At 41.1% G+C, this 15,528-nt stretch overlaps 1 protein-coding gene across 2 annotated transcripts; it reads right to left on the bottom strand.

The window, feature by feature from the left end:
* Positions 1–6,302: 6,302 nt before the first annotated feature.
* On the bottom strand, positions 6,303–7,947 carry LOC122014528 (uncharacterized acetyltransferase At3g50280-like). Of its 2 annotated transcripts, XM_042570768.1 has the most exons (3): positions 7,427–7,947; positions 7,133–7,342; positions 6,303–7,026 (listed from the first exon to the last, which is right to left on the bottom strand). In XM_042570768.1, exons 1-3 carry the CDS (start codon positions 7,819–7,821, stop codon positions 6,357–6,359), a joined length of 1,275 nt encoding a protein of 424 aa, XP_042426702.1. In that variant the 5' UTR covers positions 7,822–7,947; the 3' UTR covers positions 6,303–6,356. The 2 variants fall into 2 exon arrangements, with proteins under 2 accessions (XP_042426702.1, XP_042426701.1); XM_042570767.1 differs by having other exon boundaries at positions 7,133–7,946.
* Positions 7,948–15,528: the final 7,581 nt, after the last annotated feature.

Below are 15,528 nucleotides of genomic sequence, written 5' to 3'. Positions count from 1 at the left end.
TGAACGTGATTCCAACTTATCAGTGTCTCCCTTCAGCACATGTGCTGGACTACCCCAAATCTGAATATGCTTCAGACTAGGCTTACGTTCATTCCACAATTCTGTGGGAGTAGAGGGTACTGACTTAGAAGGTACCAAGTTCAGAATGTACACTGCCGTTTCCAGAGCATATCCCTAAAACGAATTTGGTAATTCTGAATAACACATCATTGATCTAACCATTTCCATAAGAGTCATATTCCTTCATTCTGTCACACTATTTTGTTGGGGTGTACCAGGTGCAGACAGTTGGGATTGAATCTCGACCTCTGATATGTAACTCGTAAACTCTCCTAAGAGGTACTCGCCACCACGATCAGACCGTAGAGTCTTGATACTTTTACCATGACGTTTCTCCACATCACATTGGTCAAATGTCTACATTTTTGCTAAGTGTAGTTGTCCATTTAATTTATATTGAAGATAACATGGTGTGAGGAGACACACAGAAGATCATATTATCTGTTGTTTATAAATTATAAATAGTAGCTCACAACCAAGATGGAATGAGACAAACCATTGGAGTGGTTGTAGTGTAATTTGATATTAGTTTGTCTTGACTATAAAATTACACTATGAGTGTATTAAGTAGGACCATTTGAAGTAGTTTCTTTTATATTGACTATATAAAAAAACAAAAATCTCTGTTATTATGGAAGTGTGTACTCTTAATCATGATATAATAACAAGCACGTATACTTAATATTTATTTCTTTAATTTATCAAAGGGTGCGATTTAACTCGTTAAATCAATATGTCCGATAAGTTGGGAAATGATATTGTTTATATGATGTGTTGTTGATTATAGAATGAAAATGTGTCCTAGTTATCTAGGTTGATGATGTCCCCTTGAGGAGCTCATAAGGATTATCATGTAAACCCTGCAGGTGGACCTAGTCCGGCATGACAATGAAGTTAAGTGGTACTACTCTTAGAGCTAAATATTAATTAAGTGAGTTGTCAGTGACTCATTTAATTAGTGGACATTCAATATCTTAAACATAGGGAGATTAATACACTCATAATAAGAAGGAGCTCATAATGTAATTTGTGATTGGTGCGGTAGTTCAATAATAACTCTTTAGTGGTATGAGTTATTGTTGATGAATTTGAGTAGGGTGTTCGGGGCGATTACAGGAAGCTCATGCTCATCAGGAGACCAAAACCAATTTCTCCTCTCGGTCCCTGTTGTAGCCTCTATAAAATCTTGTATCCACTAAGTCCACTTCTTATCCAAGTAATGGGCCGGACACAACCTTGCTTGGAGCAAAGGGGCCGACCAAGTATAGGCTTGGAGCCCAAAAAGTGGCCGGCCAAATCATGCTTGGTATCCAAGCATGGGGCCAACCACATAGGATTAAAGGAGATTTTAATTTTTGTTAAAATTTTTCCTTTTATAGCCATTCATGAAAGGGATTTAAAAGAGAAATTTTATTTTTAAAAATTTTCTTTTATAGTCATCCTCATGGTTTTAAAAAAGAGATTTTTAGATTTTAAAATCTTTCCTTTTATAGCTAACTACAAAAGATTAAAGAGAGATTTTAATTTTGTTAAAATCTTTCCTTATTTGTAGTTATCTATAATGTTTAAAAGAAATATTTTAATTTTTGATAAAACTTTCCTTTTATGTAACCATGATTTAAAAAGGAGAAGTTTTAATTATTCTTTCCTTTCTTTGTAGTTGTCTACATGTTTTAAAAGAGAGATTAATTTTTAAAACTTTCCTTTATTGCCATGTATAATAGGAAATTTAAAAAGAGAGATTTTAATTGTTATTAAAATTTCCTCTTTTAGAGGGAGGCCACGAATAAGGAAGTTATAATTATGTTTAAAACCTTTTCTTTTGTAAATATCATGGTTTAAAAGGAAGCTTTAATTTTTTGTTGTAATTTTTTTTTTCCTTTTTGGTATACCATGATGTAACCGACCATAAGAAGATTAAAAGGAAGTTTTAATTAAACTTTCCTTTTTTATCAAGACTAAGGATTATAAAAGAGGGGGAGAGGGTGCCTCATGAACTAGACAACCTATTCTTATTCCCTCTCTATTTCCTTGGTGGTCGGCCATGCTCCCTTCCTTTCTTCTTTCTTGTAGCCGACGGCACCGCCTTCATCTTGTCACCTCTTTTGCTTCCTTAGGGCCGGTGACATCGAGAGTTGCTATATCCTTGTGGCTGGTTGCTTGGAGAGGAAGAAGAAGAAGAGGAGAAGCACTTGGTGGCCGGTTGCTTGAAGGAGAAGAAGAAGAAGGAAATTTCCTATTTTGGCATCCTTTGATGGCTCAAGAGTCTTGGAGAAGAAGAAGTGGTCCCGGTGGAATTCATCTTGGTAGATCGTCGCCCACACGACGTCCAAGAGAAGATGAGGAATACAATAGAAGATCAAGAGGTCTTTAGCTACAAAGAAAGGTATAACTAGTTGTCTTATTCCACATCATACTAGTTTTCTTTGTATATATTTTGAAATACCAAATACAAGAGGCTATCAGTTTTAGGCAATCGATTTTATATTTCGATTTTGTGTTTCTTTTATTTTTCGATCTTGTGATTCGATTGTTCTTAGTGGTTAAACTTAGGGTTACTATAAGGAGATTAAATATTATATTTCGTTGAAAGGCTTTGTCTAGGAAGTGGTGGATGATCTCATACCCAAGAAGGCCTAGTGTCTCGCCATGTTTAACCTGGAAGCCGATCTTTGAAATAAATATTTAATCAACTTTGTAACATGGGTGGATTTGGATTAATAATGTTAAGCATCATTTGTGATCCAAGTTTAAACCTCTAAGAACAGATAAGTTGAACTTGGAATCAATAATGTTAAGTTCTGTTTGTGATTTCAAGTTTAATTTCTAAAGAACACAATAGGTTGTTAGGAAAGGTTCAGCACTTGTACAAATTTTTTGTACAATGGAACTAGTACGATATTCTGAGTAGCAACCAACATCGGTGGTGGCAGTATGAAGGCCATGGACGATGTAGCCACAATACCTGGTGGCAGCTCGGCCAAGGAAGGCGTCCGGTCGGATGAGGAAGCCTCCACAATTTCAACGAGCGTGGCCGGAGTCGAGGTTTCGACCCTCTCGATCAGTTGCACCCCCGTGGCAGCAGAACACGGAGATGGCTCCGCTCGGCACCTCTTGCGCCTGGTCAAAGGAACGTCGGAGGAGGCCGACCCCAAAGGTTCTTCAACAGGGATTATGGGTCGTCGAATGTGGCATTTCTGGTCGGCCAACATGGAAGCTGCATGAAGATAGTTCGAGCGGCTCTTATATCACTTCAGGTCGGGCTGAGGCGCCACTTCAAGCTACCAACGGGTCGCAAACTCTGGCTGCTCAGGAAGACACAGGAAAAAGAAATATTCTTTCTAGTGTTTATTAGATGTCGGCATTTTGTCAAAGAAAACTAGGCCGACCCGAGAATGAAAAAGGAAGGTCCCCGACTCAGATTGCTTGAGGTAATAGAAGTAATGGAAGGCCCAAAGAGTAAGGGGGATGTCGTGCAGCCAGAACAAGACAGTGACACCATACAGCAGACGGAAAGAGTTTGGTACGAATTGAGGGAGAGAAATGTAGAAGTATTTACAAATAGAGATGATAAAAGGATGGATGGGGAATCGCAGACCGACGACAAAGTGGTCTCTGAACAGACAAATGGTGTCGGTCGGAGGATTATTGGGTCGATTGGACAGAGAGGGTAAAATAATTTCGTACTCGAGAGGGAATTCAAAGGTGTTTCTCAGAGCCTCCGCATCACCCGCATCGAACCGGGACTCCATGGTGTGTACCAGAGTCCGAGAATAGCGGCCGATGGTTGCGAGGAGCTCGCTATCTCGATAGAAAGCAAAAACAGCGAGGGAAATGCAAACGAAGGAGTGAAGAGATCACAGGGAGGACACCAGGAACAAGGAGGGGCCAGAAACTGAGAGCGAATAAGAGAACGAAGCTTACGGGACGAGGATCGTCGGAGCAGAAAAGGAGAAATGGTCGACAACACGCAGAAGGTCGCCAGAGAACATGCGCAGAAGGCCGACGGAGAACCGCACAGAATCGCCGGAGAGCACGAGTGCAGGAGCACGAAGGTGGAGAAGGCGATGATGCGGCGAGCTCATATACCCCGGGCTCGGCCGACCGGAGCCGTCCGATCCGTTTCGTGAAACCCTATGCGAAGATCCGACCATTGAATTTAAATCGTCAAACATCACCATCAATACCTATCACGCCAGGCGTGCAGCGGCTGCAGGCGTGACACGTGGCATGCCACCACAGGTCGACAATTAAGGTCGGCATGGGAACCTGTTCCACCTTAATGAAAAATGATTTGTGCGCTTCTCGAGAAATCAGAGTGACGTCAGGCTAGTTGGCGTTCACCCGGGACAGACGGACGAAAAAGTCTCCCAAGTGTAGCCCTTTGATTGTCTGAATCAAAGGAGCATATTCATGGCTGAGCGACCACCTTTAAAAGGCCGATCGGCAAGGGTCAGGCCTGACTTGACCAAGCCGTGCAGAAAGGAAGACCAATCAGGACGGAACCTGAGCGCTGCAATCCAGTCAGTCGGACCACTGCCTCCTTCGACTAGACTTTAAGGGGGGCATGTGATGCGGTGATGAGAGGCCCACCTTGGGAAAGGTCTTCGCCACAATGGAGGTCCAACTCAAGGCGGTCAACGCTCCCTATCACAGGTCGGGCAGGCGAGTGGTTCACTCGGCCAAGATGTGAAAGGCCCAATCCGACATCATCACTAGCTCGACTATCGGTTGAGCTGAGACGACCAAGACAGGAATAAACGCCGAAGTGTCTGCGGGAGCATGCCAAGCGGCCACCCCGCTTGGCTCTACATCAATGACTAGATCAGCAACGTAGGGTCATGGCCGAGCGGAGATACATGCGGACAACGCTGCTACAGCTGAACGACTATCCCGCTCGATCCAGACACGTACAGCAATCACAGTGGAAGTATCGGCCAAGCGACTAACCTGCTCGACCAAGTAGCAGATTCATCAACCAAACAACGAAGACTCCAACGGAACAACCGTCCCGTTCGGCAGAGCAACAGCCACCAAGGGATATCTTTCAATATTCTTTTGGGAGTTAGTGTCACCGACTAGAGCTGTCAGACGGGTCAACCCGTGGCGGGGCGGGTCGGCCCATGGCAGACTAACTATTTGGCTGGGCGGGGCGGGCCAACCCGCCAACTTGACGGGTTGGGAAATTTCCAACCCAACCCATTCTAAGGCGGGTTGCGGGTTTGACGGGCCAACCCGCGGGCCCATCAAAAAATTTTAAAAAAATTAAAAAATATTTCATTTCTTCAACATTTTACTTCGAAAAAGTTTTCTACAATTAAATGTATACATAAACATGTATTTTAAATATAAATGAACACAAACAGTACTTATGTTGGATGAAAAGTACTATTTTTATTTCAAAATTATAATAAAGAAAGATAATAAATTGACCTAAAACTTAACTTACATGTATTTTTCAACCCGCGGGCCAACCCAAGCCCGAGCGGGCCGACCCGCGCGGGTCGCGGCCTAGGCGGGTCGGCCCACGGTGGACTTGGGTTGATAAAATTCCAACCCAACCCGCTTAAATTGTTTGGCGAGGTAGGCCAACCCGACGGACTCAACCCAAATTGACGGCTCTATCGCCGACGGGCAGCATGGTTAGACAGAAGATCATACGGCGAAAGCTTCCACTATCACTTCAAAGATATTGTCGGCTCGTTAAGGTATTGTGTCAGGGACACTTTACTGACATGACTATTCACGGAAAGCTTGGGATGACATGTCCGCTTTAAGAAGTGTGCATACACGCTATAGGAGCCCTATATAAAGGGGGGTACAGGTATCGGCGGAGGTATGCTTTTCTCGTGATCTATACAGTCGCGTTACAGTTTTCGTTGCTTCTTACTTCGCCGAAGATTGACTTGAACGTCGAAGGGCCATCACCATATATCTCTGACTCGGCATTGACGCTGTTTGTATTACAGACAGGAGCAAAATCCCTCGAAAATTAACATGAACGTCTCTTCTCCAATATCCATTTCCTTGATTTTCGGAAAAGATCATATATTAAGCGATCATGCCTCTTCCATTTTTGTTTTGTTTGTTATGTGTTGTGTAGTTTTGTAATGTCGTCGCAATCTTTAGAGGAGTATTTATTAGAACAGAGCCACTTTGCATTGGGTAGGAATTTAATTAAGCGCATGAGGAACTGTTATTTGTTCTTAATTGTGATATTATCTGATTTTTGGATATGATGCTGATAGTCGAATTGAATAGCTGAATAATAGTTTGAAAAGCTGCAGGGATTGTGATCAGGCTGGGAAATTTACGACACTCATGAACTCTTCGTCATGCAGCAATGCCTCCATGGTTTCCGGCTTCAAGCAGATCTCCAAATCCATGCTGCCTCCGCCCTCCCTCCCCGGGTGGAACGTCACCTTCCCGTCGTGCTTGTTCGCCGCGCCGCTCCTCACTGCTACCGGCTGCCCCCACCCGAAGTCGCACCCGTACACGTTGAACCTCGCGGAGCTTCCCATCTTCACGCCGTATCGGTCGTACAAGCTCAGCGGATACATGAACGGTTCCTCCGCCCACCCTTTTACTGATCGCCGCACGGCGCCGTCCGTGCGCCCCGTCACAGCCTCATGAACTAGCATGGCGCCACACCCGAGCCCGCGTTCCAGCAGCTCCCCCACCTCTGCCGTGGCCCGGACGACCCACACAACACCGCCGAAGTACTCGGTCGGCAGAGGGGGCTGGAGCCGTGTGCGGTCGTTGATGACCGCGGCGCAGCCTGTTGTTCGCTCTGCCGGCAGGCCGCGGGCGCGCGTGACGGACCGCCACACGAGGGCGGCGACAGATTGGAAGGAGGAGATGGTGACGGTGGAGTTGGATTCTTGGTTGGCTTTGGCTTTCAGGTGCGCGATGGATTCGGAAGAGAAGTGGAAGACCCGCTCGCGCGGCGGCCCTGGCGGCGCAAATCTTTCGGTCGAATTGAGGCGATAGAGCGAAAATCATGGGGGGAAAAAAAATCAATTTTTCCTCAAATCGAACAAGACGACATCGATGAAACTGATGCGTCACGTACCTTTCGATGAATTGGTTGGGGTGGGTGAAAGGAAGCTGCAGATGACGGCCACTACCACCCTCGAAGGACCAGCGATCGAGCACCGGAGGCTGCGAGATGAGGCTTCCGTCTCCGCCGCCATTTCTTGTTATTTCCGCCCACACATTAAAGAAATGCCAGTAGGCAGTGCCGTCGCCGACAGAGTGATTAAAGGAGCAAGCGAGGAAGAAGCCGTCTGCCAGCTCGGTGAGCTGCGTGGAGAGGAGCGGCAGCGAATGCCCGTCATAGCTGACGGCTCCATTAAGAGGGAAGAAGGAAGGGTGGAGAAAACAGGGGACGTCAGGGGATGCCACGTCGGCTGCGGAGACGTGCGGTGCGGAGGCATGGATGAACTCGGCCCCTTGGTCGTTCCAGTCGACGTAGACTTGGATGCCTCCTCCGGAAGCGTCGCAAGTTGGCTCGGAGACGAGGCGGCCAGCGAGGGGGCGGAAATGGTGGAGGGTGAGGGAGAGGGCTGTTTTGAGACCGGCGATGAGGTCGAGAGTAACGGGGTGACAGAAGAGTAGGCCGTTCTGAATGTAATGCATGGAGAGAGTGAAGAGGTCGTAGGGAGTGAGGTAGGAGACGCGTCTTGAATCAAGAGAAGAAGGTGGTGGTTTGATGATGGAGGTGGAGATACGGTGAAGGGTAACCGACGAAGGGGAGATCATGTCGAAGCAGGGGAGCCGCTTGCAGTTGCAGAGCCTGGTCACCCTAAATCTCAACGTCAAATTCGCTCACTGAGCGAGCTAGATTGCTGCATCAGCTTCTTAACAGAGAAAAGTGCCGTCATGCTGTTTTCTGACAAACTAACGGCAGCTTCACGACCAAAAATATCTACACCAAATTATGTGACGTTTTCAAATTAAAGCTTGTCGCCGCACACAAGAATCCGTAAAGAAGACCACTTTAGCGGTGCCCCCACACAAGACAGCACACCTCTGGTCCATAAAAAAAAACATAGTTTAGTAGATAGACTACTACTTTTTAAGTAGGGGTATAAATAAATCAAGTCATTCATGAGTTATTCGAAACTCGATTCGATAAAAGTTCGTTTGAACTTGTTTAATGAGACTCGTTAAGATAAGCAAACTAAGTTCAAGCCTCGCAATATTTGGCTCGTTAGCTCGTGAACACGTTCATTAAGCTCATTAAGAAACTTTTAAATAAAAGGGTGAATTATATTTTACCCCCTGAGGTTTGACTAAAGTACGAAACGACCCTCGTGGTTTCAAAAATAACAAAAAAGCCACCTAACCGGTAACATTATAACCATTTGACGTTGGGAATACACATTAAAATACTGATGTCATCGTAAATTCCTTTTTGTTGGACAATAATACCCTTATTATGTTGTGAATTTAAATCCGAGACAATACTATCCTTCAACAAAAAAAAGGTAATTGCAAAACAACCTGATGATTTAAACAACAGCTCATGCAAAGACATTAAAAACTCACAGATGCTTTTATTCCACCAAAATGAGTACTTAAATTTTCAGCTGTACAAGAAGGCAGTATATATGTCTCCAGGGCCGGCCCTGGAGGAGGGCGGCACTGGGCGATGGCCCTGGGCCCATAATTTGAGAGGGCCCAAATTTTTTTTTTTTTTAGTATTATGTATTATAGGTATGTAATTGGGGTCTTGGATAATTGGACCCCAATTAGTGGAAAACTAAAGATAAACGTAGTTGATTAATTTAGTTGATGTTAGTTGGGCCCAACTTTTATTTTTTTAGGTATGTAATTAGGGTCTTGGATAGTTGAGGCCCAAATTTATTTTGGACCCTTTTTTTTTCGCCCCGGGCCTCCTCTGTAGAAGGACCGGAGCTGTATGTCTCCATCGACATTAAGTAAAGACATTAAATTTTTTTGGTTTCATGGATACAATATTTGTTAAATCAACTCTCATCAACAGAATCATGGTTATTTTCATCATCACTTATCACAAATATATCATCCTCTTCACTTAATTCAACATCAACAGACATATATTACATTCAGTATAAAAAAAATTCAGCTATTTCAGTTAATTTTTTATTTTTTCCCCGCTGAAACATAATGATTTATATGTCTTTTTCTTATCTTTACCGATTGACTACTATTGCCGACCAGTCAAGGGATTTTTTTGTTACTTTTGAAACCACGAGGGTTGTTTTGTACTTTAACCAAACCTCAGGGGGTAAAATGTAATTCAGCCTAAATAAAAAAATAATAATTTTGATATTAAATTTATAGATTTTACACTCTACTTATGAAAAATATAGACAAATATATTAAATTTATTTATTAGAATAAAATTATAAATTTTAATAATAATATTATAATTTTATCTAAATATATAATTTAATTTTTAATGAATATTTAAATTTATGATTTATATTTATTAATCTCGTTTAGGCTCGATAAAAGCTCGAATAAATTCGTGAGCCATGAATATATTCGCTAAATAAAGTTCGAGCTCGGCTCGATTATAAACAAGTCAAGCTCAAACATTCAAGAGTTCGGCTCGGCTCGGTTCGATTACACCCCTACTTCTAAGTATAATCAGGATCGTGATCTTGATTATAATTTGCTACGATTTCTCTTTATATTTATAGCAGTTAGTGGTGGGTAAATGACTAGGTAGCCTGATCAGGATCGGCCTGATCAAACTATAATATGGGAGATAGACCTGACCACGGTTCGGAACCGACGGTTCGACGGTTCGGAACCGCCGGTTCGACGGTTCCAGGCAGGTCGACCCTTAACCTTAACCGCCCAAGACGGTTACGGTTCACGGTTCAGAACCGCCGGTTCACGGTTCGGTTCACGGTTCGTCACGGTTCGTCACGGTTCAAGATTAATATGTTAATAAAAATTAAAAATTAAACATTAAACATTAAAAATTAGAAATTAAAATTTATTAAAAAAAGGGCTTGCACTTATTTAAGTTGCCTACGTATCCCTTTAGGGGAATCAAAGCCCACGTAGTTCTTTTACATTTTTATCCTTTTACATTTTCATTCACTTCCATTTCCTGTTCCTGTCGTATTTGTTCCTTCAGTATCAAAATCTTCAACTTCGTCATCTGAAAGTTGCATTCCTTGGATTCTTTTCTCCGCTCTGGTCCAATCGTCCAGTAATGCTTGGGCTTCCAATGAGTCGGGAGACAAAGTTGATAGTCGTTCATCTAATATGTTGCCGCCGACACTGAACGTCTGCTCTACAGCAACAGTTGACACTGGACAAGCTAAAATTTCTTTTGCGATCACGAAGAGAACGGGAAAGCTTTGAGCCTTCTGTGACCACCACTTTAAGATATCGAAGTTTTCGCTAGCTGCTTCATTAAAATCAAAAGAAGTCGTAAAATAATTCTCAAGTTCCTGTGTGGAACTTGAGGATCCTCGTGGACGTTTTGTCCGTTCTTTTAATAAGAGTTGTGCTTTTGTAAGTTTTAAATTACTACTAGTAGTTTGTTGAATTTCAGAAATATTAATTTGTGTTCCATATTTTGCATAATATTGATTATAAATATCATATAAATAAATTCTAACATTATATATAATATTAACTGGATCAGGGGAAGAAGAATCTTTAATTGGAATTAAAGCATCATAATATAAAGTTAACATTTCTTGTAAAACTTCTAATTTAAATCTAGGATCTAAAGCAAATGCAATTAAATAAATTTCAGGAATTAAATAAAAATATTTTTCCCATTTAGTTTTCATAGCTAAGATGCAAGGAGATAAAGATTCATTATTAATATGTTCATTTAAAACTAATAATATATTAGAGATATTTTCTAAAACTAATTGAGCAGTGGGATAATAAATATCGAAAAGTTGTTCGATTGCATCATTAAATACTTTTAAAATTCCATAAATACTATTACAAATATTCCATTTTTGTGAATATATAAAGTATTAGTATTTTATGTAAAAATGGACATAATAATTCTTTATATTGAAATGAATCTTGTAATAATTGGAATATTGAATTCCAATGTATTAGTACATTATGTGGAAATATTTTAGGTCTCGTTCTATTAGTTTTATAAAACCTACCTCATTATTTCATTATAGATGGATGAGACTATAAATAATAAATTACAATTCTAATTGACTTAATATAATTTTCTAAAAATTTTAATCCATCTTGAACACATAAATTTAAAACATGGCATATACAACGAATATAAAATAATAAACCACCAATAATAGGCTGACAAACAAATTTTAGATCATCTATACAAGCGGTATTAGAACTAGCGTTATCTAATGATATTGTAAATATTTATGAGTTAATCTATATTCTTCTAAAATTAAACATAATAGCTATGTGATATTATGAGCATTATATGATTTATCAAAAACTCTATAAGCTAACAATCTTTTTTGGAGGTTCCAAGAGTTATCGATCCAATGACAAGTCACCCACATATACGAATATGTTTACCAATGATCACTCCAAATATCGAAACATAAAGAAACTTTATTATTTAATTTACTAAATTCATCAATTAAATTCTTTTTTTCTTATTTTACTAATTTTTTAATTGTAAGAGTAAATGCAATCCTAGAAACACGTTTAGCATATGGATTAAGAGATTATTTACAAAGATCTTCAAATGTGCATTTAGATCCAAAACAAAATAAAGTTGTTCTATGAAAATAAATTTAGCTAATGATTTTCTTAATTTATTATCCAAATATAAAAATAAACCGGAATCAATACTACCGCTAGTTGAAGAAAATTTTGATAATTGTATTCGAGAACTGTTGAGTCCATATTCCATTAGGTGCTTTGTTTATACATATTGTTTCAATGACTCGTAGCCACTGTTGGCTTGAAATTTGTAAAAAGCATTGCAGTGCTTACATTTTGCACGCATTTCTCCCGACGGAAGAGTGACCTTCTCAAAATGTTTAGTAAAAATAGAAGATTTTAGAGGAGGAAGTTCCCGAACCTTAGAAGTAATTGCATCGGTACTTCCTTGTGTGTCGGGTGTCGGATTCGGAAGATGCTCGATCTCATCATCGGTGGATTGAATGTTGGGGTCCTCCTCCCGCGGATTCATTATTTGCTTTCCCTTCCGAGCTCGAGATGATGCACCTCCGCGGCCTCCTTCCATTGTAATTGAAAACGAAAGCGTGTAGAGATTAGAGAATACGAAAATGAGATTAAGAGTAGAGAAGATGTGTGTGAAAAATGATGAAATAAGCTCTCTATTTATAGAGTTTTGATAGTAACGGACACTAAATCATAGCCATTGATCAAAAAACGGTCAAATGATCCTAACCGTTGAAAAAAAATACCTAAAAAACCCTCCCAACGGCTACGAACCGCCGGTTAACCGGCGGTTCCAACGGCTATGAACCGCCGTTTAAAAAAAAAAAAAAAAAAAAATTCTGCGGCTGAACCGCCGGTTCAACCCGCCGGTTAACCGGCGGTTCGCCGGTTTTACATCCAATGAACCGGAACCGGCCCGGCAACTTGCCGGGCCGGTTCCGGTTCGACCCGGCGAACCGGGTCAACGGGCAACCGGCCCGTTGACCCGGTTACGGGCCCGGGCCGGGTCCGGGCCAGACCCGGCCCGGGGTCGGGTCTAATGGGAGACGATAAATCTATAAAGAAATCGTAATTAATTGTAGGCCACTATCCAATAATAATTATAAAATTTCTTGATCTATTTTTTCTTTAACCAAGAGATCTAAGCTCCTTACAAGATAGATGTTTTATTACCCGCAGTTGAGATCAAATCTGTATTAATTGAATGGCTAAAAGGGAGCTTTCTGCTCCATAAAATTTGTTTGAATAGCCTAGCTATGTGTAACACATTTAATAAAGTAGTCATGTACAACTAGGGATAACAATTGATTGGGTTTAAATTTGATTCGTATTAAATCCGTTTCATTTAGTGTAGATTTAAATCCGGTTAAATAGATTACAGGATGAGTCTAAATACGTTGATCGGATTTAAAAATTGATTCTGATTATGGATTTAAAACAATAATATTTATATTATATAATATAAAATATATAATAATAATAATAATAATCTATTATTCACTTGTATTTTTATTTTTTTAAGTTTAGTGGATGAATTTAAATTCGGATCATTTTTTTTAAGTAAGGATAAATTTTGAAATTAGCCAAATTCGGCCCAAACTCATGTCGTTGCTATCCCTATGTGCAACGCACTGAACAAATCGCTTTGCGGCTAACTTAGCTTCGGATTAAAAACAATAATTAGGTGAAATAATTAAAGCCTTTGATTATTTTTATTAGGAAAACAAACGTTGGTGGGACTAGCCGACTAGGCAAAATTCGTGTTGTAATGGACCAGACTGTCATGGGATTTATGAAGTATTAGGTGGGAAAATTAATTAATTAATTGGTCCAGACAGAAATTTAAATTTTGATGGATCTGTCCAACCCATTTTAATAATGTTTAAATATTAATAATTAAAATAACATGGGTATGTTTCTGATTTATTTAGATGATCGATGAAATATTTTTATAACGATCATCTGAAGTTCGACGCTACCTGACTTTATTAATTATTTGTTTAGAAGTATAAATTGATTGAAGACATACTACGAGAGGATAAATACTCTGATCCATAAAAATTAAAAAATAGATCAAGAGATGCACCACTTGTAATTACGGTTGGATCATGACTGGGATCTGACAGCGATTGGTTACGTTCTCTCCCTAGGTTTATCGTCCTCCCATGTTATAGTTTAAGTCGGGACGGATGATCGAAGGCCGCTTAGAGGCAGTTGACAGTGGGTCAGTGGTCAGACAGCCTGGCAGAGAGGGGGGGCCTCCGACCACCCACCCCAATCCAAACAATGAACCTAGGGAGAAATCGTAAATAATTATGACCGAATCGTGATCACGATTCGCCCATAATTATAAGTGGTCCATTCCCTTGTCCACTTTGTTTTTGTGAACTAGGAGATTTGGGCTCGGATTACGAGGGGTGTATGGGGTGAATGTAATCATTTTTTACTATAATAGAAAGTAGAAATTGATAATTTAACGGTTAACCATAAGTTGATCCCGTGATTTACCTCCCTTTACATACTTTTGGGGACTGACTGTGAGGGGCATCTGGGGCAAGCATAATCTCCTTTTGCCACAATAGAAAGTAGAAATTGGCATCTGTGCCTTCGGAGCTATGGTGCAACCCTAGGCACCCATTGTTCGATTCTCAGTTATAGCGCACATTTGTAGCGCGAAACCACGTGATACTGCACCTTTAGACTGCCTACCACGAGAGTTTCCCGATTTATCCTGACGACTAGTGGAAAATAGGTCGAGTCAGTCATTCCAAATTTGGTGTTACCTAATTCATCATTTTTACTTTCGGGGCTATAGTGCAACAAAACAATGGTGTAGCCAGGATCATCACTCACCCTGGGCTAAATCTTAGTTCAATAGTTCCATCGCTAACCATTGACTAAATCTTAGTTCAATTGCTCCATCATTGGTGTTCATATAGGACCTATTCCATATTGACATAAAATAATATTGTCAAAAATGGTTGTTATATAAAAATTGGCTGGGCTAAACTGGGCTGGAGCCCAGTTTAGCCTTGAAATAATATTGCAAGGAGTGATGAATACATGGAGGTTATCTGGGTTGCACTGGGCTGGAACCCAGTGTACCCCAGCCTTGGCTACGCCCTTGCAACAAAAGGACGTCAAGTTATCACACAGGTATCCGCAATTCGATCCCAAGTTACAACGCATTTGCAGGGATTTTCCTTCAAATAAGCTGCACAACCACATGATACTGGTTTTCTGAAGTCACCAGTGCGAGTACTTTCCAATTTACTCTGCCGGTCAGTTGGAAATTTCCATGAGGTCAGACCGGTCACCTTAAGCCTGGTATGCAAAATCACAATCCAAATTATAGGATCACACGATCCTATGATCGATGCAATAAATCAATCTGGGATAGAATTAGATCGGATTTTGCAATGGAATCGAAACTGAATCAGTGAAATTGTACAGAATCGGTGAAATCGATACGATCTTTAAGTTACAAACGATCTCACCGGTAGCTAGCAACGACGGGTGAGGAGAGCAGCGCCAGTATGATCTCACCAGCGGTTGGCAGCAACGGATGAGGGGAGCACCGATGACGATCATGCGGGTGAGAGGAGCGGTGCCGGTACAATCTCATCGGCTGATCGACGGTTGGCAGCGCGCAAGTGAGGGGGCAGTGCCGGTAGAATCTCATAGGAGGCGGGTAGCTGTGGGGGTGAGGAGAGCAATGACACAGATTGTGAGGGTGAGGGGAGTCGCATGCAAGTGCAACACATAAGGCGGGAGTCTAGTGAGCAACCGGTACCGTGAACTTTATGAAGTTAGTTTTTAATTGAT

This window comes from Zingiber officinale, chromosome 8B, assembly GCF_018446385.1.
Source record: "Zingiber officinale cultivar Zhangliang chromosome 8B, Zo_v1.1, whole genome shotgun sequence".
In the NCBI taxonomy this organism is placed as follows: domain Eukaryota; kingdom Viridiplantae; phylum Streptophyta; class Magnoliopsida; order Zingiberales; family Zingiberaceae; genus Zingiber; species Zingiber officinale.
The sequence above is the reverse complement of the archived record's forward strand: the minus strand, read 5'-3'. Positions and strand labels throughout refer to the sequence as shown.

Coding starts and splice junctions, on each gene's coding strand:
- LOC122014528 (XM_042570767.1), bottom strand. CDS start 7,821: ATGATCTCCCCTTCGTCGGTTACCCTTCACCGTATCTCCACCTCCATC. Junction 7,027..7,132: donor CCCAACCAATTCATCGAAAG/GTACGTGACGCA, acceptor TTCGACCGAAAG/ATTTGCGCCGCCAGGGCCGC.